Source organism: Camarhynchus parvulus, chromosome 8 (genome assembly GCF_901933205.1).
Source record: "Camarhynchus parvulus chromosome 8, STF_HiC, whole genome shotgun sequence".
Taxonomy (NCBI): Eukaryota; Metazoa; Chordata; class Aves; order Passeriformes; family Thraupidae; genus Camarhynchus; species Camarhynchus parvulus.
In genome coordinates, this window is record NC_044578.1 from 19,416,161 (window position 1) to 19,442,440 (window position 26,280).

The window sequence follows — 26,280 nt, forward strand, 5'->3', positions numbered from 1 at the left end:
TAGGTGAAAGCTATGGCACATTCATTAAACCTCTGAACATTTAGAGTGGCTGGGTTCGCCCTTTCTGGGTTCCTCTGCTTCCCCTGCCGAGTGGGTGGGAAGGGGAAGGGGAAGGAGAAGGAGAAAGAAGGAGAAGGAGAAGGAGAAGAAGGAGAAGGAAGGTTTCACCCCTGCACCACTGGGTTTGAACTGGGATCAGCCTCCATACACAGGCTTCTCTGTTCTCACCTCTGTCCTAAGCCTTTGGAGCACTCGTGTGCTTTCATGTGAGTAAGGCTGTGTTTAGTGACCATTTTGGAAACATTTCTAGTGGATTATTCTTGTATTTGAGTACAAGGAACAAATACAGTGAATGTGTTCAGGTCCAGACAGATGATGCCTGCTTCAACAAATTCAAAGTCACTTCTAGGGTGAAAACTGGGAATAGAAGCTATGAGAATACTTTGGTGTTTTTAAAACCATTTGAAACATGAGCACACAGGCAAAAAAATATACTGGGACTAGCCCACAATTTTGCTATCTAAATTTAATATCTTGTTAAATTTCTGGGATGTTTTGTGCAGAAAGAGTTGAGAATGTTGCCAGGATGGACTGATGATGCTAATAATCCTTATTAGCAGTATCTGAGTTACTGTCATGAAATCTTTAATGCAATGCCTAGTAGATGCAGAACACAAACGTGAAACACAAAGTGATAATGAATAATATTATTAAATTTGTAACCAGATGGGGAAGGGGAAGATGGCAAAAGTCTTCAAAGGGTTTTTCAACCCGTTTTTCAAAGGAAGGAAGAATCTGACCTGAATATGAACTGATGATAATAAGTACTGTGCTTAGTGAGCTGAAGCACAGGAAAATTTATTTTTTGTACAAATACATTTTTTCTGTTTTGGTTTCAGACCTCATTTAATCTCCAAATGGTAACACTATTGACATTAAATACTCAGATTATAATAAACTGACTGTGACTGTTTTCTGAAAGTATGATCCAGAATGTAATAATAGAGGTAATAAATAATTTATCTTAGAAAGCTCACAAATATAATTTATGACAACTCAGATTTTATTTCTTTTCTTTTTCAACAGGTTTCCTGTGATCTAACTAAAAAAAAAAGAAGTAGTAGGACTATGTGTCCTTAGACCCTGGTATAGATGGCACACAAAAGGAAGCTTGTCCTTTTGGGACCTGGCTCTGAATCAATTACAGACGACAGAGAAATACTCTTTTGTGGCTGCTAAAGTTCAGGAATGAAATCTGGCAGGCTTAGCCAATTCCCTAATGCAGCATCCACATTACCAACATCAAATTGGCAGCTTTTGCCTGTCCCAATGGGGACAGGGTAATGAATAGATTTAGTTAAGGTGTCCTGACTCATCTACAGAGTGCCTGGTATGTGCACCAAGGCTCTCCTGTATAACTTCCAAAAAAGTGTCATTCAAAGAAAAATGAAGTTAAGAAGGTTTGCTGGCTAGCACTGCTGTAGCACAGGACTGAGCTTCAGTCTGCTCCCACTGCCCTAGAAAAAGCTACTGTTCATTTTCCTTAGGCACCCTAAGGAAAGTACATTTCTCATAATCTATGATTTTTCACTACATTGTCATTGTCAAGGAAGATAATTTCTTTATGATCTTCACACTTTCTTTTTTTTTTTTTTCTGTCTCTTCAAAATAATTTACACCATGTCAAAAGACTGCAAGGCCTAATGGTAATTTTAGGTGATTTTCCTTGGAATGAGGCACTGTCATTCTTAAATCCCCAGGCAGTGTGCTTATGAATTTCGAGAGTGTGATACAAATATAATTTTCCTGTGAGGCTCTTCCCCCTGACTGTGCAGTGAAGATTGACAAGGGATCCAAAAGCAACTACATCAGAAAGCCCCGTGAAATCCAGCTTCTACAGGTGGGATTCTTTTCACAAGTATCTCTAAATATCTACTCTTAATTTTTTTGTTTGTTTTAATAGAGACCATTCGTAAAATTTCTTTACATTTATTTCTAATGCAAACACAAAAAAATGGCAAATTTTTAAACTCAAATTGTATTTCATTTTTTCTATTCTCATGTCCCTGGAATCCATGCTGGGGGAGGAAACAACCTAATAAAACAAGGGTAAAAAATTTGTCTCCTTATACACAGTCTTGTGTTTAACCTTCCCTTTTCCTTCATTCAGAAAAATGAAAGAGAATAAAATAACGTAGGTTAAGTTTAAGTTTCCTTGTTTATTTTGGTTGCTTCTTCAAAGATTAGTGACATTCACAGACTCGTAAGACACAGGTGATCCAGTGCAATAGAAAGATAATAAAAACCCAGAGTCATTGGAGTGAACTTTTGGACTGTTTCTCTCAATATGAAATGGAACTCTGAGTTCTTGAAGGGCTTGTATCAGCAATTCTCATCTTCAAACTGTTGTAAATGAGGTTCTATTTCACTGCACAGAATTGTATTGGACTGGTGTGTGATGTGTTAGGAACTGAGCCCATGTGCATAATTATAAATATGTATATATGGATGTACAGTCTCTATAGGATTTGTTTGTTGCTTTCAATACTTTCAGATTAATAACTGATTTGCTGCCATGCAGAAGTCCTCCAAGGAATTACATTAGAGAATAATTTTAAATACTTGCAAAACCTCCCAAGCAGAAGACATTATGAATGTTAAATGCAGAGAGAGATATCATCCATTTTTCACCCTGGCTGTGATAAGCAATATGGAAAAAAAAGAGAGAGAAAAAAGTCTCAATAACAAAATCCACATTGAAAAGTTAGGCACTTTGAACTTTCCCATCACCTTACCAGTGTTTCCCCACAGGCTGTCTAAAAGACAACTCAGCAATGTCTGAATGGGGCTGCACACAATGGCTCCTTCACAAGTAGGTCTTTAATTGATTACGGCTGTGTTTATAGAAGCAGAAGAGAATTTACTCAAAATGACAGATTGCCTTTAGTGTTAAAATAGTTTAGTAATGTTAATGGTAAAGGAGGTCCCCGCCACCTCCTCTTCAGCTGCATGAAGCCCTAAAGATGAGCTCTTTGTTCCCGCAGCCCCCAGTCGCTTTTTGCTCTCCCCCCTCCCCTCCCCGCTTCTTCCGTGCCTCCAGAGCGGGATGCTCCTGGCTCCAGGGCCGCATTCACACCGAGGGCAGCAGCTGGCCGGCTCCTGCGGAGGTAAGATCCTGCAAAACTGCAGATTTCATCGGAAATATGATAAACTGGAAGAGTACCCAGCACAAACCTCCGGGAGCGCATCCCAGTACCCTGCCTTGTGTCCCCGCACCCTGCCTGTGTCCCTGCGCTCGGACACCGGGCCAGCGCTGCAGTAAGCAGCTTTTCCCTCTTTATATTCGAACACCCGCAGTGACGAGGTCCCGGTGCGGCGGCTGGCTGTGCTGGAAGGGCTGGATGTGCTGGGAGCGCTGGATGTGCTGGAAAGACTGGATATGCTGGAAGGGCTGGAAGGGCTGGGAGCGCCCCGGCCCCCGCCCCCTCCCGCGGGGCGCCCGGCGCGAGGGCGGCATCTGCCGGCCAGCAGCGCCCCCTGGCGGCCAGCGACGCCGCAGCACGGCCGCGCTCCCTCGGGAATGCCGAGCCGTGGTGACGCGGCGCGGCGCGGGGCGGCTCTCGGAACTGCGAAGTACTTACAGCCTAATCGCACCTGCCAAGGCCGGAGGTAAATGGCATCTTTGATTTTCTAATATTAAAAAACTTTTTAAAATATCCCCCGCCCCGATATTTTAAAATCCCCATAAATAAGGAGTTAACTGCTGGAGTTTCAGAGTAATTTGGTTGACAGTGATGAGCCATGGAGTTCACACACCTGGTTTCTTCCTTCTCCATAAAGGAAAGATAATGATTTAAGAGTCTTCTCTTTGGTTCAGCTGAATTAGTTGAAGCTTAAAGTAAACAGAAAAAAAAAATACCCTGGGTATTAGAAATGGTGCTGTGTGGTTAACTCTGTATGTGGAAGGTAGTGTTAATGCCATCAGACACTATATTTGATTTGATATCGAAGATATTTAAAATGGATTCTTTCTTTCACCTATGTGACTTCTAGTATCAGGAGAGAGCTATCACAAGTAAATGATGGTATTCCAAACAGACGTTAATAAATCAGGTGAATATGATCAATAGCAAAATGCCCTGAAGAAGACTCAGGGTTTAATATCCCTGCCAAGTACTTTCTAGGCTGTGATCGCACTGAATGCCTCATGATTGGAGAACACATTTCTGTGATGCTTTTTAGTGAATTTGTCTTTCCCAGATGGGAAGCTTGTCTTGCCCCTGAATGACTCATCATGCTGCCTGCTTCTATCATCATGCTGAAACGTGCTGCTAAACCAACAACCTTTTAGGGAATAGCAGTATTTCCATTGTAAGAACAGGAAGAAAGAAGCTATTCCCATGGGTAGTTTGGGCAGATGTTAACAATGACTTTTGCTAGGACAACCTGCCCTAATGAGATCAAGCCTCCCATGAGCTGCCAGCCTCAGTGCATGAGGATGCAAACAGTGAAGTAGATGTTGTTAGTGACATGATAAATAATTTATAAACAATGCCCTGAGTTTTCATAGCCTAGACTCTGTAAGCTCCTTTTATATCCAGAGAAGATCCCCCAGAGAGGTCAAAGGAGGCAGCAGTGCTTACTAAGCTTACAGTAAGGCTGTAAAACTGGCACATGGATATAAATTTCAGTTCACTTCTCAATGACGCCATTATTGCACTGCAAGAGCAACACGTGGCTGTAGCACCTTCCACCTCTGTAACTGCAGTGCCAGAAAAGCCAAGAGGAACAGTCTTTGTACACCCCTGAATTCACATGACCCGCCCAAGTCTGCTGAAAAGTGGAACCTTATTCTTGTCTTTCATGCTCCATTAGGACTATCCTTGCATATTTTTTCTGAAGACTCAAAACAGAATGGAACTGCTTAGATGAACCCAAAATACTGAAAAGATGTCCTTTTAAAAAAAGAAAGAAAGAAAACCAACACTGAAACATTCCTAGTTTGCAGTTTTGGAAGATACAGATCACCTGAGGCTGGTAAAAACACACAGATATTCAATAGATATGGGAAGGCCAAAAGCAAACATTAATAGTCCTACTACAATCTCATACAAAGTACATATTTATGCAAGAAATTTGTGACAGAAACAATATATCTCGTGCAAACTCACAGAGTTTTAAATATTTTCTCTTTCTTTAAGCCACAGAAAATGTCAGAGTTGTCAGTTCCCAGTGCAAACACATTCAGAAATTCAAAAATAACTGTATGTAATATTTGCTCTTGGCAGATGTACACCCCATTCAGGAGTCAACTCAAGAAAAGTCGGATTAATCCTCCAGTCATCTATACAGTCCTTCCTGGTAGACTGGAAAGATCAGTAAATGAAATCTGAAGGTGAGTTCATTAATGTGATCCTGAGTGTATGAGTTAGTGGGGCTTCCTTAACATGAGTTTGGCTAATGATGAATTACTCCAGCTGTTTCTGTCTCTGAAGAAATGAAGTTGCCTTTGCTCTATATCTGCTTACAATCCTTGTAGTTAACAGCCTAGAAGGAGAATCTGCCCTTTGATTTTTAGATATGGGAAAGGCTAATAAACACTTGTGTCTAACATATAATTAACTTATGAGACTGCTTGGCATGGGCTTCTATTCTGACAGATGCAAAAGCAGATTAAAAATCACACTCCACAGGAATAACATTTGCAGTAGCTAGGACAAAACTTATAATAAGATCTGTCAATCCTGAGGCTTTGAGGAATATGTTTCTTCCCTTGCACAGAGACAGGAGTGTTTATTAGAGCATTATGTCTTATATTGCTTGCAACTTTTCCTTTGAAACCTGTCATTAGCAGGGTGCAAAGTGGTGAACAAGATGGAACAATTGGTCTCCTCTTGTTAGACATTTCTTGTACTCTTTGGCCATTGGAAAAGTATGTAAATGGAGTCAAGGAAGCACTGAGGAATTGCCTGAGGCCTGTTTTAAAATGCAATGGAATCTTATGAGTGCTTCAAATTATTACTTATTTTTGATTAATAACTAATAAATGTATTAGTGGAAATGAGGCGTAAATAGCTCTTGGTAATCATGGAAAATGCAAACAATTTCATTACTCTGCTGCTCAAACAAGAGACAAAACTGTTCCTTTGATTTCATGGCATGATTACTGAAGTTGTAGTCCCAAAGGCAGTGACATCTGAGCACAGAGAAGGCTGTGGGTTTGCCCTTTGGACATGTGGGGGTGGCTGTGCCCCTCTTCAGCCACCTAACAGAAAAATAACAGACCTCTCCTCAAGCAGAGGAAATGCCCCGAAGATGGGGAGAAAACAAAGAGAAGTAAGTGTTTTCTAAAAGCTCAAAGATCATTCTGAAGCAAAAATACAGAGATTGTAATGCACTGGTTGTATAGAGTGGACTATTAAGTGTTAAATAAGCAGTGAAATCTTACAGAACACATCTACTACAAAATCATACATTTGCTTCTACGAATATGTCTTAGTTGTCTGATGAAGACGTCAGCTCAGAGAATATCTAAAATAAAGAGACTATATTCTATTCACAGTTTCTAAGTGATACATGTTGTAGAGTGTGAGCTGCTTCATAATAAAATGATAGTTTTGTGAAAAGAACTTTAAAAAAAGTCATTGTTTTAATGAGGTGCTGGTGTCCTCCCTGCCCAGATTAACTCCTGTCAGGAATGGAGCAGTGCTGTGGCCCTTGCTGTTGTTCAACCCAAATTGAGCATGAAGAGAACTACAGAAACAAGAATTTCCTTGCTCCCACTTCTGCTGCAGCAGTAGCACGGGTATGCATTAAATGAGTGTAATGTGTGGCAATCCTTCAGAGCTGCTGTGCCCACACTGACTGGAGCTCTGCCCATGGCTGGAGTGTGGTGCCAGCTGGGCAGAGCAGGAAAGCTGGGGCATAGCTGTGCTCTGGCACTGCTGAAATTCCACACAAGTGGTTTGGGGTCAGAAAATACGATTATGTTAACAGCTACAAATATGATCCAGGCTAAAGAATATCTCTTACTAATCTCTGCATGAATTTCCTTAGCTGGGCACTGCGTCTGATCCAGCTCTTAGTGACAGCTGCAGGACTTTTTTAGATGACATAAATGGAATTTCTTTGATGTGGGGCACTTAGGAGGATGGGTGGGGCAGTCACTGTGTTGTTGGGAGGGACATTTTCTCATGTGGTGATTTGCATGGATTTTAGTGGCTTTTGCAAGGTACCACCCAGGGATAAGAGTTTCAGTGAAACAGCACCGCTTGCTGACAGCCTCTGGACATCTCAGTGTCTCAATCCTCATGTACTGTGCCTGGCCAGTGGTCTGAGATAATCCACAGTCAGAAAACAGTCAGAAAGAGGGGATAGTATGTGACAAATGTAATGTTTTTCTCTACTGCAATAGTTCATAGTTAGGGATTGCTGCTATATCTTCTATTACAACTTTCTATTGACTCAGTGTTCATATTCAGTAAAATATTAACACATATGGGGCTTATTTTCATTCTTTTTGTTACACAAACAACTTAAAGATTATCCCTGTGTCCAGGAGGCTCTGCTTGCGTGCTCTTTATAAGCTCAGCTTTGTCAGGAGACTCTTGGTTCTCTACGGTACATGCTGGAATTGATAAATCAGGTTTTACTCTGAAAAAGTGGGGGAGCCTAACTCAAAATATGTTATGTACCTTCCTGAGCCTTTCTCTCAACAGCTGCTTTTGTAAGAATTGCATAATCCTTATACACACTTGACTAACACACTTTGTGCATTGCAATATGTGTACACATCCTAAATTAATCTATTTCAAAATTCTGGGGAATTCTCATTCCTCTCTGTATTTATATGCAGCATATTTCTGGCTCTGGCCAGTGTGCCCAACATCAGTCATAGTCAGCTTGTTTTAATCACCTTACTCAGATGCCAATTCAGATGTTAGTTTCCCTATGACATTACAGTGTGATCTGTCCTATAAAAGTGACTTCTTATTTTTGTTTCCTACCCAGAGTCTTCAGCTCCCAGTGTAAGTACCTGAGATGGATACCTAAGTGTAGGTGAAAATTATCTGAAAGTCTGCCTCTAACAATGCAAGCTATTCCTTAGTGAGAGTATTTTTTCACATAATTCCCTGGTGTTTTCACAGTCTGAGATACTTATTTTAAACAGCAGAGCAGTCTCACTGTGTCAGTGGACACAGATGTTTTCCATTGCTCACATCCTCTGCAGGCTTTATTAAACAGTCTGTAGGCAAGAGTAGCAATGCCCTCCTGGCTGTGTCACCCTTTCTGGTGGCTTGTTCTCCTGGCAGGTCCTGGTGCTGCAGCCCTGTCAGACACACTGCAGGCAACCCTGGCACACAGGGCATCATGGTGTGCTCCTCCATGTTTGCTTTCCACTTCATATAAACCATGGAGGAAATTCCAGAGCTTAGAATTCAAATCCTAGTATGCACAATGGCCATTTTCCCCCCATATAATAATTACAAAGCCCTTATGATCATCATAATCCTGTTTTGTACAGAGCCCTAATTAAAGCAAAAGCTTGGTGTTGGTCCATAACTGGCTTGTGATCCCCTCACATACTCATCAACTTACCTTCTGCATTTTGCTTTTATTTGCCCCTTCTTGCACATTTTGCTTTGCCAATAGATGCCACAGTTAGCTTGCCAAATTGCTAGTAGGAAATTGCATTTACAGTTTCCAAATTATATGTTAGGTTTTCATAATACCTTAAATAGACAAACATCTGAAGAAAGTCTCAAGAATACAGGCTTACATTTTCCTGCCTCTTGAGGTAATTTTGCCAAGTAAACTATGAAAAGACACAGGTTTGGGATGCATATCAGGTCTTTGTTATTTACACAACCAAAGTCCTCGCTTCTCTTTTCCATGTAATGCTTGTAGTTATGCTGACATAAAAAAAAGACAATGTATTTCAGTGGAAATATGCCTTATCCTAAGCATATTTCCTATGTGGAAGAAAGGGGTAGATTATTTACCAATAATAAGAATATTTTATCAATGTAAATCTATCTACACACTTAACTGTCATCAGATATTCAAACCATGCCAACTATAGGAAAATTAGGACTGTAATAAATTTCCTAGAACATGTTAAAATGCAAAAGAAAAAAGTTTGGTTCATCATAATGAATGCAGTCATTTATGTCCTGATTTGATATAACCAAAATTCACAGATAAGGAGGTAATTCAAGATCAGAAAATGCAGGTATTATTTTCTTTTTCTGTGGACTAGAAAAACTAATTCTGACAGTTTGTCAGTCCACATGGTCTAGATAAGAAATATAATTTCTCTTTTGTCATTTTGACAGCAATATTATTTTCTGCCATTCTCAAAGACCAACTCTACTTCAGTTGCATATTATAAAATGTGAGGATTATGACACTTTTCCCTAACAGGACTGATTGTTCTCCTGCACACATATGATATGTATACATACATGTGATATGACCCTTAAATTGAGGGAGTTGGAATATATAAATTACAACATACATTTCTGTATGATTGTCTGTAATGGAGTGAAAGCCTTCCTGATGGGAAATAACAATGATTTCTTTGATAAAACAAAAGGGACAGAGAGAAGCATTTTTATGTCACCCACTCAGATGACTGCAGAGATGCTGATGTTCTAAATGCATCATGAATGTCAGATGATAATGCTTTCCCTCTCAAAACTTTTATCATTTAGTTTTAACAGCAGATCTTTGAGTTTTGTCAATCTGGATGAACATGAGTCATCTGTGTACATGACTCTTGTATATGTCCTTGGTAAGGATCATATCCCAGATACTGATGGATGATAAACTTCAAGGACTAAATGAGGTCAAACAAATATTGCAGGATTGTACAGAGTAGAATGGAGACCTGCTGTTCACTGAGGAAATGGCTGGAAGGTCTCAAAACTGGACCACATTGCTGTGGCATTCTCTTCCCACTTGCTGTGCATTCCTCCCCTTTGGGCTTTCAATCCTTTGTGCCAGGTACCAGCAGTGCCAGCAGCTGCCGTAAGCAGGGCTGAGACCCAAGGGGTACAAGAGGTCTCTTTTTGGGTTAGGACAAGCCTGCGATGCTGCTATGGGACATTGTCCTGCTGGCCTGTTTGGCACAGGCTGGGTGACACTGGCAATATCTTTAATGAGAAATGCTTTGATGTTCCATCAGTTACTCTTTGCCAGTTTTTCCAATGGAAAAAAAGTTTTTGCAATAATAGCACATAGTAAAATTAGAATATATTCTGTTTCTTTTCTGTAAATTCTTTAAAGCCATTTTCAGTGGTAGAGTGGGTTTAAATAAGGGTCAGTAAGATCCACTAAACTATTAAAACACTGCTAAATAGAGCAGGTTTCTTAGCAGGTAAATTAGGTTTATCAGAAAAAAAATTCACTTCATTTACAATCACCTGCTGGTTCAAAAGGTGTAAAGCCATCAGGATAAACATTAAAGCAGAAACTTTACCACTTTACAGATTAAACACTCAATTCTGAACAAAAGACAAGTTAATGCACATATATACATTCCCACTGAGATTACAATATTATCACATAATTAATTTTAAAGAGAAAAGAAACCTCACTGCACCCTGGTAGACATATTAAAGATAAGGTAAAATTTATTAGAAAAAGAAATACAAAAAAATGTTCATAATAAACTTTTTTTGGTAGGACTTCCCCAAAGTTTTATTCAATGTGTTCATACTATCTTGATCTGTGAATTAGACTGGACATTCTAATGAATATTCAGTATGGGGAGCTTCGAGTTGAAGCTCCCTTTACATGATAGTGCTGACTTGTCTCTGAGCAATTCCTGCAGGCTGGAACTGCCTGTGACAGGTTCTAGAGAAACAATGGAAAAGGAAGTATTGCTTCAGCATATTTAAATTACATACAAGTTTTCAAAAATTCACTAAAATTGATGGAAGGAAACTATTATATTTCAATAGACAGTGGATGAGGCTGAGCAGCTTCAGTCTCCCAGCCCATAAATGGGCCTCTGCCCTGTGCAATTCCAGTGGTGGGACCATGGCCTCATTTCAGACCTGGTCTCACAACCTGGCAAGGTGAGCAAGCTGGAGAAGAGAAGGTCTGAAAAGGGAGTAAAGATGCAAGGACTAGGAGCAGACCTTACAGGTCAGAGGCACTTTCCTGTTTCTATGTGAACAAGATAAACAGTGGCAGCACCAGGCTCTGCTGCCTGTCCATGGCCCTGGCTCACACTCAGTGTGCCTGTGACAAACTCACTGCCATAGCACTACTTGTCTTGCACCTCTAAGGCACTGATTTCCTGCTGTCTTGTACCTTGTGCAGATACTTGTCTCAGAGCCAGCTGCTTTAAACTGTGTTGGATTTGATGGATGAGTTTTATTTGCAGGAGCTCTTTCCAGATTGCTGAGACATCTTTGATCTTTGTTGCTATGTACCTGGTCAGCAAAAGAGAATCATCAGCAAGATGCAACTTTCTTAGCAGATTTTCAGCTGATGCTACATTTTAGAAAATGATATCTTTTATGTATGGTTTCACTCAGATAACTGCTTCCTGATGCCTTCCTCAGTTCTCAGATGTGACATTACTCTAGGCAAGCTCACAAACCCAATATCCTGTCAATTCTGGATGCCTGCAGCACAGAGGAAGGGAAAACCAACTTTTTTCCTGCATGGACTAGAATATATTGTATTACTGGATTTTTGATGCAAAAGCAGCCAAGTTCAGTGGCAATTCAATCCTATATTAAAGCAAGATAAAGACCTATTGCAAACTTCAGATGACTTGTTATCTCTAGCGTGATTTTGCCGAATAACAAGAGCAGAGGCCATTTTCTGAGTGTTTTAAAAATAAATTTTACAAGTACAGCCTGTACTAGACACTGCAGAGAAGAGTGGCTTAGCGCAATCTAACGATCATGGAAAGCACAGCTGTCCAAGGTAATTAAGAAAACCCTGGGAGATTGGTCAGTCTAGTGAATGGCCAGGACATTGCAGTGCTGGGGCTGAAGGCTGATCACGTCCCACTCCTGTACTCACACTTTCCAGCTAAATGGTAACCAGGAGGCAGAAGAGATTATCAGTAAGGTGAAAATCAAATACTGTCTGTTCCCCTGTTTTCTAGTGATGCAGCATCAACACAAGCTATAAAGCTTTCTAGACTCCTGCTTTACTCTGATTTACTGTAATACCAGCTGTAAAATAATACAGAACTACACACCATTTTTACTTCACTATTATTAGGCCTCAGTGAATTACTTTTATTTCTCTCATCATTGAATGAATTTTCAGTATGCACATTCCAAGTAATAAAAGAAGTGCTTTTATATATCAAACTATTTAAAATATCTTAATTTTGGTTTTACTTTTATTTAATCATACAGAAATACAATTACTAAAACAATTCCTGTGACTCATTTCCATATCTTGATAGCTAAGGAAACATGGCTATATTATGTGTCATATTGTACTTAAAAAAATTACGTGTTTGATGGTAACATCCATAGCTGGCAAAGCCATTCCTGATGTTCCTTAGAACCACAGTGTTAAGTGCCAATGACAGTTTTATTTTGCAGTACAGTTCAGGAGACAATTACTGCAGTTCAGTGATAATCACTGGAAATTTTTCTTCTTCAATGGTAAGGGATTTAAATGCAGAAAAACTGTGTTTTGGTCCATGTTAATAAACAATATAAACAATATACTCAAGGAAAAAAGAACATTTTCTTAACTTGAAACCTAGAGTTGGGATTTGAAAATTATAACTTATTCTGAGCTTTACACTGTCTGCAGTGTAGGACACCTTGTCTGGTTTTCCAACTAGAGAACTTCCATAATACTAGAATAAAACAAGTCAAATAAATGGATTTAGAGTGAAAAGGCATGAATTTGTCTACCGAGAGTTGGGGTATAAAGTAGAAATATAATTATCAGAGACTCATTTTCCATTGACTACTTTGCTAAAACTCAGCATTTATGGAGACTATATTTTAACTGAGGCAGTTTTGTTGGTTTTTTTTCTTGTATTATGTATTGTGTATGCATTGCTCAGACAGATAGATAGATAGATAGATAGATAGATAGATAGATAGATAGATAGATAGATAGAAACTAAGACTACTATAAATTCTAAAAATACAGCTGGAGAACCAGTAAACATGTTAGAATAAATATGTTAAAATTGTATGGTTGCTTTCTGAAATACTAATATCTTGAAGCGTGTTGGGATAGCTAAAAGCAGTGACTACAAAAAAGTGAGACAGATATGCAACAAATGTTGAGCTATTGTTTATTGTATTCAAATACAAGGTCACCAAAATAATAGGTGTGTCTTCTGCGCTGTTATGGACAGAATCCAAGCAACTTGCTCAATGTTTTATTATTTACTGCTTACTGTTTATTAAAGAACACTTGCATAGCAGTGGAAGGTTACCTCAGCTTCTTGCATTTGAACTGTGGGATATGTTCCCTGTCTGGGAGATGTTACAGCTTCACAGATGTCTCCCAGATGGTTCTCTGATGCAGTCGTACACAGAAGTCAGGTCAGCAACTTCGGAAATAAAATTCAACTCACAGGAAATACTTATAGTTGATTCAGCATGCAGCAATATGACATTTATTAGTATTGAAGGAAAAAGAAGAGAAAAAATTTCTATACTTAGAATAGAAAGCTTTTGGTGAAACTTTTGGTTTCACATTCTTAGGGCTTACTCAAAGTGAAAAAAAGAAGAAAGGTTTCATAAAATAATGAACTTTTTGGTAAAATTTTAATGAAACTTTTAGTTTGCTATTCCTGAGGCCTTCTCAATGTCAAAGAAATTTGACACAAAATATCTATTTTTCACATATCCTAAGTGCCTTTTTAACATGTAGACACCCAACTTAGGCACTCTGCAAACCCTGAATTCAAAATGACAATAAGTATTAATGTTCATAGGTATCTATTTGAGGTGTTATTCACAAAGACTAACTCCATGATCCCTAAAGCCAATGCAGGAAGAAAAGCTACTAAAAAGTGCTCTGTGTTATAAATCTCTAGGGCAGGGAAAAGCAGCAGCATCTCAGGTACACGTTAAAGAAAGGGAAAGAATCCTGCTCTTGTGGGGTCAGCTCACAGTCAGACCAGCAAGCAGAAACCCCATGTGGTGGGACAGTAGGAGCCCTGGGCTGGCACAGGGAACACAGCAGAGCAGGCATACTTGTAATGTTCACAGAGAGGCCACAAAAGAAAACAGGTGACTGAAACATGCACTTGTATGTAGTTCCAGTTACTAGTGTCGTCTCTATAGCAGTGTCATTTGATATGTGCTCCATTTTTTTAGCTGCTTTGAAGCATTCTTGCTGCACACCAACTAAATTTAAATTGCCTGGTGGGGTACTTACTTGTGCCAAATGTAACAATTAGTTATCAAGCGAATTTTCATATCCTGAAGGTAGATGTTACATTTTAAAGGCTTTACAGAATGCTGAGGTCACTGTGCTTGTGTCCTCTTGGTGTAAGCACCAACAGGCTTTAAAGGGCCTTGACCAGCCTCAGCTGGAGCCTCCACTCACCCCCCTGTCCATGGGCCCAGGAGCTGTTTTTAAGCTGAGCTTTGGCTTTCAGTGGCATGGGCAGCACTGCTGGAGGGGTGCTGGGCTAGATCAGTGCTGGTCTCACCTGCCCTTGGCCACTGAGCTCCTTGATTTGGGACTCAACCTTCAGACTTCACCTGGGACTGTTGCAGTGCTGTGGACCTGCCTGGCAATCCTGGAACTGATCCTGGTGTGTGGGCCTTCTTCTCATTATGCAGTGGTAATTAATATTTATTAGATTTTATTTGTATATTTCTGTTTTTGATTTTCTATTCCATTTTCTCTTCAGGTTTCCAGTTGATTTTGCCCTTCCTTTCCTACCGTTCTTCTCAGGCTCTCACTGAACCTCCTAATTGTAGATCTCACTCCTCTCTCAAATTCCCCTGTCTCCTTCCTCTAGGAAATCATGACAGTTGTCTTCAGTAGAACTACTTCATGCCTATCCTTGATGAATGAAGATTTATGACTTCATCTGTCCCTAAATCAAGCACTTCTTCAGGCCACTTCTTCACAAAATACATCAGAAGAATTTTACTGAAAGTGCGGGGAGAGAGAAAAATCTCAGGAGTTATAAGAGAGGAGTAATAATTTATTATATACTCTTTGTGAAATCCAAGAAAGGTCACTGCACTTAGAGGATTGAGGAGGAGTGGGGGGTTGGGTGTGGAATAAAATGCCAAGCTCTCCCTTAATTGAATCTTAGAGGTACAAATCCCAAGCTCTTCCACTTTAAAATATTAACGTAAAGTTTCTCTTGCCAAAATTATTGCTGAATAAGCAGAAAGGAAAATGCCATCTTGGTTTGCTTTGCTTTGCTTTGCTTTGGTTTATTTCTGGGCTAAAGTTCTGGAATAAGTAATAAGTTAGAAGAATGCTCTGCAGTAAATGCAGTGTTTGACAGATGTGCTTCTTTCAGAACAGACAAGTTTTCTCCACTAACTAATGCATATGCAAAATGTAAATAAGGATCTGCTATTTGGTTCTGTCCATCTGGGGGTATCAGAAACATTACTAGGAGATTTCATGAACCCCATGCAGGCTTTGTGGTGTATTTTCTACACTGATGAATTGATTTACAAAGGGGCTACGTGTGGAAAAAGAAAAATAAAAACCACAAACCAAGCAAACAATAAAAATTTTAAAAACCTACAAACCAAAACCCAACAATAAAAAATGAGGCAAAAGAAAAAAAAACCATCAAAAAACCACAACACCACCAGAAATAACACCTCTGCAAACCAAAGCCCCCCAACAACACCTGACTACAGCCACACGGGGACAGTGGGGCTCTGCCTCAGCACAGCTCTTGGAAGTAGCACCAAAGCAGCTTCATCACTGTTGTTACAGTAGCAGGAGGCAGCTCTCTCATGAAGAAAATCATTCATTTCCCACTCCCCCAGCTTTCATTTTTGCAACTTTCTGGTCCAAACATTGTGCTGAATATGAGGTTGGGGTTTGTTTGGGGTACTTTTTCCCACTATGTGAAGCAATTGAGATATCAGGTTCATTACAAATTCTTTTTCTATGACAGGAATCAAACCATAGCAGTCAAAGTTTCCGTATTTCCAAACTTTCATTTGTCATTCAGATTGTCAAAAGCTTTTTATGGCCTCCTGACTGCCATGTTCTCAAGGCTGTGTTCAACAGTGCCTTGCTTCCATTTGTTCCACCATTTCATCTCGCTGCTATATCCCTATAGCAGATATAAAGGCTACTTTAGTAACTAAAAAGGCAGTTTTTCTTTCTCCTAAATCAAGGAGCTAAGAGTAGGAAATTCCAGTGATCCCCTAGACAGAGTATGCCATCTGCACATTCTCCTTTGATGAACAGTAAATTTAAATTGCAGCTTTCCCGGTGGCTTTCTGATCTGAGCTATATTGAATGCTCAGACTTCAATCCAGGCAGTAATTAATGGGACTAGTGGGATTCCAGCCTGCTCCCAAAGGGCTCTGCTTGAGGCAGAGTGCCCAGCCCCAGCCCGTGGGAGCTTTGGGCGCAGGGAGCACTCTGTGGGTAACACTGGGACACCATGAAACTCCACAGAGTGGCCTTGCCTAAGGTAGCCTGGTCTGACAAATATTTATAGGAAAAAAGGATTACTAAGAGATGATCTTTCACTTACAGACCTCTTCCAGATCATTCTGGAAGCAGACAGATGAAGGCAATGCTTCACTGCATAGATTTTATTAAAACTTCACTACAAAAATAACTGTCTTAAATGTATAAACAAGTTGGTTAGGCCCGGAGTTTTTTATCTAGAAAAAGAATGTTTGTCTTGGGGGGATAATTAATACTGAAATATCATAATATAAACATGAAAATAATTTGTTTCATAAAATTTAGGGGAAGAAAGTGGACTTAGGAGAGTGTGCACTTGAAAGCCTTTCAAAGCAGTCATGCTCATATTCAGTAGAACCAAAATAATAACGTGCTAGATAAAAACTCTAATTAGGTTACAACGAGCAGGTCCTAGGGGGAAATAAAACCATTTATAGTTGTGTCTTAAATGAAGCAGAGCTGTAAAGTAAATTTTATAGACATTCTGCAGTGGAAAGAATTTAGCCACTAGTAAATATCCTTATGTTTTGCTGTTTGGCTTAAAATAGTCTCCTCTCATTCTCTTATACTTCTCCTTTTAAATAAGACCTGATTCCAATCTCTAGGCTGACTTTGGCACAATATATAAAGTGTAGATGTACACATCAGATATTAATGATTGTTTGAGCTTTTCTATTTAGCAGTAAAAGTGGGAAGTCCACTTCATTCCTATATGAAATTTGTTATCCTTTTCCATGATTGACAGAAAACCTTAGTGATAAGTGAGCTGCTGTAATTCAGATCAATAAATCTCTAAAAGACTTTTAAAGTTATCAAAGGAAATTCTCTTTGCAGCAGGGAAGCTTCTTCTGCAAGAATAATGAAATTCTCACCAATGAAATTCTTGCAGAGAAGTAGATGTATGTCCATTAAAAATAGAGTTGAGACACAAAGAAGTTTAAAAAAAATCACTCAGAATAGGAGTCTGTTAAAAGATAAGTGTCCTCAGTTTGGTAAATATATATGTTTTTAAAATGGAAATTACGGTGATGAAGCCTCTTGTATGAATTTTAGTCCTTACAGTTGTATACCAATAGTTTTAAGACCAGAATAAATCCATGTATATATACTTACTGCTGATCTTACCGACACTGAAGAAATACTTCACACAGTACCTGGATATCAGTGGGACTATTGGTGAAACAAGGGTCCAAACTGCCTGGTCATGGGGTAGAAGAAGAAAAAAAACAAGTGGTTTTTAACCACTGCTGTGAGTCTCTTGGAAGCAAAGGCTGGTCTCTGGTTAAGCCTGAAGAAAGCCGGAGGATTTTCTGTGGTGCTGCCCCATGAGAATGTGTTACTGCAGGGACACTGCAGCTGTGTGAGCATGGGCTGGGCACAGTGGCACAGCGTTTTCAGCAAGTTTTAATGGCAAGTTCTTCTCCTAAGGAGTTTTAAACTTCAGGTACTTGTTGCCTATATAAGTATATAATATCTTTTATTGGAAGGCAGTATCAGGTGTTTTTGAAGGTGACACTAAGCTTACACCTGGAAGTAAAATAAGTATTATCCTATGTATTCAGCAGAAATAGTGCAACCTGGTGATTTTGTACAAGCCTACGTGCAAGTAAATGAGTGAAAACATGTTCAAAATGAGAGCACAGTTATGTGACAGGAGCTCAGTTTGGTATAATTGCTAATGAGTTTGCAAAAATGAAGCTTACTTTTAAAATGAAGGTGAATTATCCCTCACCTCAGAGCCTGCTGTGGATGGAACAATATCCCAGTGAAGTTGGAATCGCAGTGTCATGTAGGCATTTCCCAATCAGACCCCAGTGTGAGTGGCAGATGCCATTTCAGTGAGGGAAAAACAAGCTTTATGTACTCCTTACCTCTCAGAGAGTGTAATTTCCTTGCTTACATCTTGAAAATAGGATCCAGATCTCTGACTGGCAGAAGTGTGCTACATGCATGTCTAAAAGTGGGAAAGGCAGATATTAAGCTAGTTCCAAAGCTCTTTTCTGCTGGAATTGACTGGCACTGACCTCGCTTGCAAGCTGTTATGAATTGTATAACCTGTTTTCATTCCTCCTCTGGTTTTGACAAATAGGGATCACCTGAATGGAGCTGTGCCTTTAGCACTTCTGTACAGAAGGGAGATGGTTGAGTATTGCCTTGTCTCCTGCAATCAGTACAGCCTTCTTGTATTAACATTTCTGATAAGAAGATGGAAGAACTGCTGCAAAAAATAAAATGTGTTTGTAGGAGTTCATAGAAATGGCAAATGGTGAAAAATAATTAGCTCACATGAAAGAATGCTGTTCTCTTGAAATCACTTTGAGAAGATCATCAGTACAATGGTGTCATGTGTGGAAGTCTAATGGAGCTCTTGGCTAGGACTCCCAACAATGTGGATCAAACCACTGCACTTCTAAATATAAAAGTAGGAAATGACTTATGGAATCAGAAAACAGAAATAATGCATATGCAAGTAAATAAGATCACCTATTTTTAGCAGTAATTCCTAAACTGAAATATCCTTCTTAATTCCAGATGCTGCTCTCAAAGCACAGGAAAATAAATTCCACAACTGAAACTAAACCCACCATTCTAACTATGTAGCACAGAAAAACAGAAAGAGCTATAAATATAAACCTGAATTAGATAGCTCAAATCTCTTCTCAGTATACTTTCCCCTTTTTGCAGAAGTCTTTACTCAAAGCAGTTCACATCTGCATCTAGGGAGAAGAACATAAGAACAGCTTCAAAAAAATTTTTTTTTTTTTTTTTTTTAATTTTAGTAATAATTTGTTTTTTATATTTTTTTTTTTTATAAATTTTAATAAAAATTTATTTTTTTTAAATAAAATTAAAGAAAAAAAAAAAAACTATTAAAAAAAAAAAAAATATATAAATTCAAAAAAAAAAAAAAAAAAAAAAAAAAAAACAAAAATTATGGATTTTAAATTATCAAAAACTTTTATATTCACAAATTTAAAAAGAAAAAATTTATTTTTTTTTGTTTTTTTTTTTTTTTTTTATTTTTATAAAAAAAAAAAAAAAAAAAAAAAAAAAAAGGCTAGTTGTGCGGAAAAACACTATCCCACCCCCAACCCTTTTTTTTTTTTTTACTTTTTTTTTTTTAAAAATATTTTTTTCGGAATCGCCATTTTTTTTGCAGTCTCAGGTTGTGTGTATGCCTGTGTAGCTGTGGGGGGCTGGCCTTGTCTGGGTGCCAGGTGCCCAGCACAGCTCCTCTCTGCCTGCCCTCCTCAGCAGGGCAGGGCACAGGAACTGTGGCCAAAGGCTCCTGGACGGGGACAGAGATGGACAGACAGGGAACGCCTCTCTTGGAAAAACAGGCATAAAACCAGCTGGGATCTTATCACCTCTCATTGCCCTGTTCATCCCACAGTTCCACTGAGAAAGCCATGCTGGCCTTTAAAGTGTCATTCTGCCCAGTGTAAAATCAACTTAAGAGAATGAGAAGCAACTGTTTTTCTGGGCTTCTCTAAAATTTTAGACATAAGTTCAAAGACATGTTTTTCTCCTGAAGACATATTACTGCCCCTGTCCCAAAGCTCACCATCAAAACCTGAAGGGATGGATGCTGGCTGGCTCCTTCTTCCTTTCAGCAGCACTTCTGTTCTGTGGGGCATCCCCAGAACGGCCAGATAGGGAATTGTCATTCCTCACATGGGACACCATTTGTGGGGTTTGAGGGACATGGACCATGCTGTGCAAGCAAAGGTCTCTGTTGCATCAGTTTACCAGTATTTATAGGTCTCTAAATTCTGTCCAAAATTTTCCACTCAGACTCCTTTGCCCTGTTCCCTTAGTAACACAATCTTCTTGGTTATCATTCTGTCACCAGCAATGTCCTTGTTACTTTCTTTTGCCAGAGCACTCAGTGTCCAGACACGATGTCTTAACTCTTGTCCTTGCCTCTTATCCTTGGGAGTTTATCTCACTCAGGGCCAAGAGGATGGTGGCACGACCCAGCTCAGCTTCTGCAGCTGTCTGATTTTCCACATTTTGGAATACTTTTGATAAAGTATCTTTGTTTATGTGATTGGAAAGAGTGTACTTCTGGATTTGGGTGCACTGCTCATGGACCACTTGGTTTCTGACGGCATATAATCATGTGAAAAGGTATTTTATCTTCAGCTGTTGGGTTATTCAGGAGAAAAAAACCAACCAAGGGAATGATACTGAGCTATCTACCTAAATAATAACTGATAGCATTGATCCATGTGAATTTTGGCACCTGCTACAGGAACTTTGTCATCTTGCAGGCACATAAATAGCCGGTGAAGAGACCACAGCCTTACACTGAAGGCACCATGAAGATCCTTCTCCTCCTCCTCGCAGCTGCAGGGCTTTGTTGGGGGCAGTACAACCCCAACACTGTCCCAAAGAGAACCTCTATTGTGCATCTCTTTGAATGGCGCTGGCAGGATATTGCTGAGGAGTGTGAACGCTACTTAGCTCCTAATGGATTTGGAGGAGTTCAGGTGAGTTGTTTCCTGTGAGTAGTAGGAAAATGGCATAGTAATATTTGATTAATAAGTTGCTTATTTAATAATGCCTGAGTTTGAGACAGTTTGCAGCTGAGGAGGGAGGGTAGGAAGTAGTAAGGGCTTTTAGAAGCAACCCTAAGTCTGCAGGACCCTGTAGGGATGAATGATGGTGTATGTCTAGCAGATCAGTTACAAAGGGGCATGCTGAAAGGCTTCCCCTGAAAGCTGAGCAGAAGGTAAAGCTCTTTACCTTGTTCTAAAGGAAGTATGGAAGCTGTGAGGTTTGGCATTCCTAAGGCTGTCACTGTTACAGGTAAAAATAATTCCATTGGCTTCAGCCCTTCCATGCCCATGTCCTGGAAAGCAGGCCCATGCTGGACCCGGGCAACTCACAAGAACAAACCAAAATGTCTTTCTTGCCAATGTGCAAGACAGACATCTCATAGATCTGAACTTCTGCTGTGGGAGAGAGACTGGGTTGGGTACTAACTTTCCTCTGAGGGCAGAGGTCCTGAGCACAGATTTTGCCCTTAAAATGTTGAAGTAAAACCATTTGATTTCTTATCAAAGTACATAATTTCATCTGCAGGTTTCACCTCCAAATGAAAATATTGTCATTACTAACCCAAACAGACCCTGGTGGGAAAGATACCAGCCCATTAGCTACAAGATCTGCACCCGATCAGGAAATGAAGAGCAATTCAAAGACATGGTGAAGAGATGCAACAATGTTGGAGTAAGTGCCTTGAAATTCTGTCTGATGTAGCAAGTGCTGTGTCAGCTGAGGGAAGCTGCTGCTGTCCTCAAAAGATGTGTAAACTGAGAAGAAACTGAAAAGGAAAATAACTTAGCAGTGATTAGTGACTATTAATTCACGTTTGCTGCAAACACACTGAAATGCACATATTGCTTTTCCAGGTTCGTATCTATGTGGATGCTGTCGTCAACCATATGTGTGGGGCTGCAGGTGGCTCAGGCACACATTCTACCTGTGGAAGCTATTTTAATACTGGAACCGAAGATTTTCCAGCTGTCCCATACTCTGGCTGGGATTTCAATGACGGCAAATGTCACACTGGAAGTGGAGAAATTGAAAATTATGGTGATATTTATCAGGTAACTTCCCCTGGAAAAAATTTCAAATTTTTTTTTGACATGTTCTGGTAACTCTACAGTAAAATCAAATGGTGTAGGGTCTCACAGAACCTGTGCTTAGTCACTTGACAAGTGAATGAAGTAGTGACCATAGGTATGTGTGGCCGAAAATATTCTAAGAACTGAGGAATCAAGAACCTGCGTGCAGATGTTTGCTCCAGAAGTGAGCCCAGTGTACTCAGCTCAGTGTGAGTTCATTTTTGTAGCTTATAAACTCAGCTGATCATGATAAGGGGCCCTCTTGGAAAACTGACAGTAGTGCAAGGTGGTGCTGTAGTTACACAACTGACTGGTTTTTGTAGTTAGGATATGTAGCAGTTCTTTCTCAAGCTCTGCCTTCAGCCACTTTGCAGCAACACATTGTAATGTTTCTGCACTTGCACTGCTTCATGTAGCACTTGTCCTTCATGGGTTCTGGTGGCTTCTTCTGTGGTAATCCCTATAGCACATATCTCAAATCCTGGATTACAAGAAGTTAAAGGTATTTCCATGACAACGTCCACTCCCAGTTCCTTTGGACCAGACCATCATGTTTAACGTTGCAATGAACTCCTCCCCTTCCCCCTGCTCTGGCTTAGACTTACCCAGACCCTGCAGTCCCTCAGGTGCCAGCCCAGGCCATGGCCAGTGCCGGGGTCAGAATGTCCCAGGGTGAGGGGATCAGCAGCACAGGCTGCAGCTGCAGGCAAGGCACAAAGCAGCCGCTGATAAGCCCTAGACTCTAATGCACAGTGAGCCCATGGCAAGCACAGGAGCCTGACAATTATCAGCCAAACTACGGTAACAGCTGTAAATTCCATCTAGCACATTAATCATAGCCGTTGTTAATTCGAACCCTTTGAGTCCCATGTTGGGCACCAAAGAGGACTTGTGGTTTAACTCAGCTGGCAGCTAAACACCACTCAGCCTCCTACTTTCAGTGGGATGGGGCAGAGAACTGGAAGAGTAAAACTGAGGAAACTCATGGATTGAGATAAAGACAGTTTAATAGGTAAAGAGAAAGCCACATACATAAGCAAAGTAAAACAAGCATTTATTCACCACTTCCCACTGGAAGGCAGGTGTCCAGCTGTCTCCAGGACAGTAGAGCTTTATCATGTGCAACAGTGACTTGTGAAGACAAAACCTTTACTCCAGAGATCACTCCCTCCCTTCTCCCAATCCAGTACAACCTCATTAACCACCACCCCACCTCCACCCCTCCTTTGTTTTAATAGACAGAAATCTTTTATTCTTTTCTGTTGCACAGGTCCGGGACTGCCGCGTGAGCGGCCTTCTGGATCTGGCCCTGGAGAAGGACTATGTGCGCTCAACGATTGCAGAGTACATGAACCGTCTCATTGACATTGGTGTAGCAGGATTCCGTATTGATGCTGCCAAGCACATGTGGCCTGGGGACATAAAAGCATTTCTGGACAAGCTGCATAATCTAAACACTCAATGGTTTTCTGAAGGAACTAAACCTTTCATTTATCAGGAGGTAATGTGCACATTTTGTCCTTTATGTTTGCCTTTGTCTTTTGTATCTCTTTTGCCTCCTCCTTCAGAGGAGCAACAATACATCTTCACCCAACTTACCCTAGGAAGGAGCTCACAATTTACTTAGTGCAGCCTTGCAGACAAAGGCAGTTTGGATTCTTAAAAATGCCTCCACAACAGATTGTCAATCAACTTTAGCTTTCCTTTCATCAGTCATGTTTTTACATGTGTCCCTCATGTCTTATTTAAATTTGTGTTGCTCTACACAACAAAAATAAATAATTACTTTCTTCCCAGTGTAAAGCAAAAACTCCTGTTAAGTTCTGTAAATTGCATTGTTGGTCTTTGTGAGACAAGAAGGGCTGTAGGTTTTCTTTCTTGTACCAGGTAATTGACTTGGGTGGAGAGCCCATCAAAGGCAGCGAGTACTTTGGAAATGGCCGAGTGACAGAATTCAAGTACGGTGCCAAACTGGGGACAGTGCTCCGCAAGTGGGATGGAGAAAAGATGGCCTACTTAAAGTAAGGATGGGGGTGCTGCAACTTATCCAGGATTCACTGGTTACACCAATTGACAGGGTAGCTTCAAGTCTGTGTCTTTGTTTAGGAACTGGGGAGAAGGCTGGGGCTTTATGCCTTCTGACAGAGCCCTGGTCTTTGTGGATAACCACGACAACCAGAGAGGACACGGGGCTGGTGGAGCTTCTATTCTGACCTTCTGGGACGCCAGGTAAGGAATTGCTCTTGTGTGGGTGATGCTTCTTGCTTTTGCTTGTTTGTCAGTGTGTTCTCGGTCAGGTTCCTCCTTCCATGTCTCATTCCTTGTTTGTCCACCAAACAGGCTCTATAAAATGGCAGTTGGTTTCATGCTTGCCCATCCGTATGGCTTCACGCGTGTGATGTCAAGTTTTCGCTGGCCAAGATATTTTCAAAATGGAAAGGTGAGCTTTAATTAATTAAATTAATTAATTAAATTAATTTAATTAAATTAATGCTGAAGATCCATCCATGGGGATTAAGAGTGAGAGCAGGGCCAGAGAAGTAGTCCAGTGCATTTCAGGTTGTTGAGAGATTTCCGTGTCCTGGCTGGATGCACCTGGTGAAACTTTGATGCTCCCTTTAGCTTTGTTCTCCAGAGGGACTCTCTGCATTTTCAGTCAGAAGATATGAACCTTTCTTTTTTTAAAGAAAAAAACCCTTCTTTATAATGACAGGACGTCAATGACTGGTATGGGCCCCCAAGTAACGCAGATGGCTCCACAAAGGCCGTTACAATCAATGCGGACACGACCTGTGGCAACGACTGGGTTTGTGAACATCGCTGGCGTCAGATCAGGTAGGGCACTGGGGAGAAACAAGAAGTAAAAGCAGTTGCTTTTGCTTCCTGCTCCATGTGGCTTTAGAAGTGTTGCAGGTGCAGTGGCAGACATGGCTTGTGTTTTCAGGAACATGGTTATCTTCCGTAACGTGGTGGATGGTGAGCCTTTCTCCAACTGGTGGGACAATGGCAGCAATCAAGTGGCTTTTGGCCGTGGTAATAAAGGCTTCATCATCTTCAATAATGACAAAGTTGGTGGCACAAAGGCACAAACAGTGTCCCCAGAGAGAGCAATAGCATCCCTCATCAGCAATCCAACATGAGTTATTTGAGTGCATGCTGGGTCCAGAGAGCTAAAATGGGTGGAGGAGGGGTGGAATCAGAAAGCTCATGCTTTACAATGCCCTTCAATTAGGGGAGTAAGATCATGTTCAGAAATCTTACACACCTTTTGAGATACCTGTTTTAAAAAGAATGCATAAATCGTGTTTATTTTCTCATAGGAATATGAGTGTCGATGTGCAAACTGGACTGCCTGCTGGTACCTACTGTGATGTTATTTCTGGACAAAAGGAGAACAACAAATGTACTGGAAAGCAGGTGGTTGTTTCTGGTGATGGAAAGGCTAATTTCCAGATTAATACTGATGCTGAAGATCCATTTATTGCAATTCATGTTGATGCCAAGTTATAATTCGGGAGAAATAACCTCCTCTGTTTGATCTGTGTATTACTGTTTCCCCCACATGTTATTCCCTGCTTTTTGAGCATGAGTGACTCTGTATTGAACAATAAATGGCTTTCATATTGAAGAGTAATGTTTTTCCCTTAATGAATTAGTGAATTAGATGTAACTTTATCCCCTCATAACTAGTGGCAATGCAGTGATAGGTTTTAAGGCAATGCAGCACTCCAGTTCCTGTGTAACAAAAACACTGGAGAGGAAAAAAAAAAAAAAAAGGAATCCAAGCCAGCTAAAATGGCTAAGCTAAAGTGCAGGATTTCCAGGGCTGATCCATGCACACCCACTTGTATCCCAGAGCAGCCACCTTGTGTGCTGGCAGCTATGAGCAGTGCCTACGTACAGTTTATCCCTTCCTTATGACAAACCAAGCCTGGGGTCTGGGTCACTGGGGGAAGCTGGGCTGTGCCAATCAGTTATTTCAGCCTGTGGCATCAGTGAAACCAGCAGGTCT

The 26,280-nt window shown here is 40.4% G+C and overlaps 1 protein-coding gene across 1 annotated transcript; it reads left to right on the forward strand.

The window, feature by feature from the left end:
• Positions 1–1,869: 1,869 nt before the first annotated feature.
• On the forward strand, positions 1,870–25,883 carry LOC115906212 (pancreatic alpha-amylase). Its single transcript, XM_030953268.1, has 15 exons — positions 1,870–1,900; positions 3,045–3,167; positions 3,358–3,669; positions 5,289–5,395; positions 6,681–6,805; positions 20,910–21,128; positions 21,724–21,870; positions 22,053–22,250; positions 23,539–23,769; positions 24,156–24,289; positions 24,375–24,497; positions 24,609–24,708; positions 24,982–25,103; positions 25,213–25,334; positions 25,585–25,883. The coding sequence occupies exons 6-15, from the start codon at positions 20,958–20,960 to the stop codon at positions 25,776–25,778; spliced, it is 1,542 nt and encodes a 513-aa protein (XP_030809128.1). The 5' UTR covers positions 1,870–1,900; positions 3,045–3,167; positions 3,358–3,669; positions 5,289–5,395; positions 6,681–6,805; positions 20,910–20,957; the 3' UTR covers positions 25,779–25,883.
• Positions 25,884–26,280: the final 397 nt, after the last annotated feature.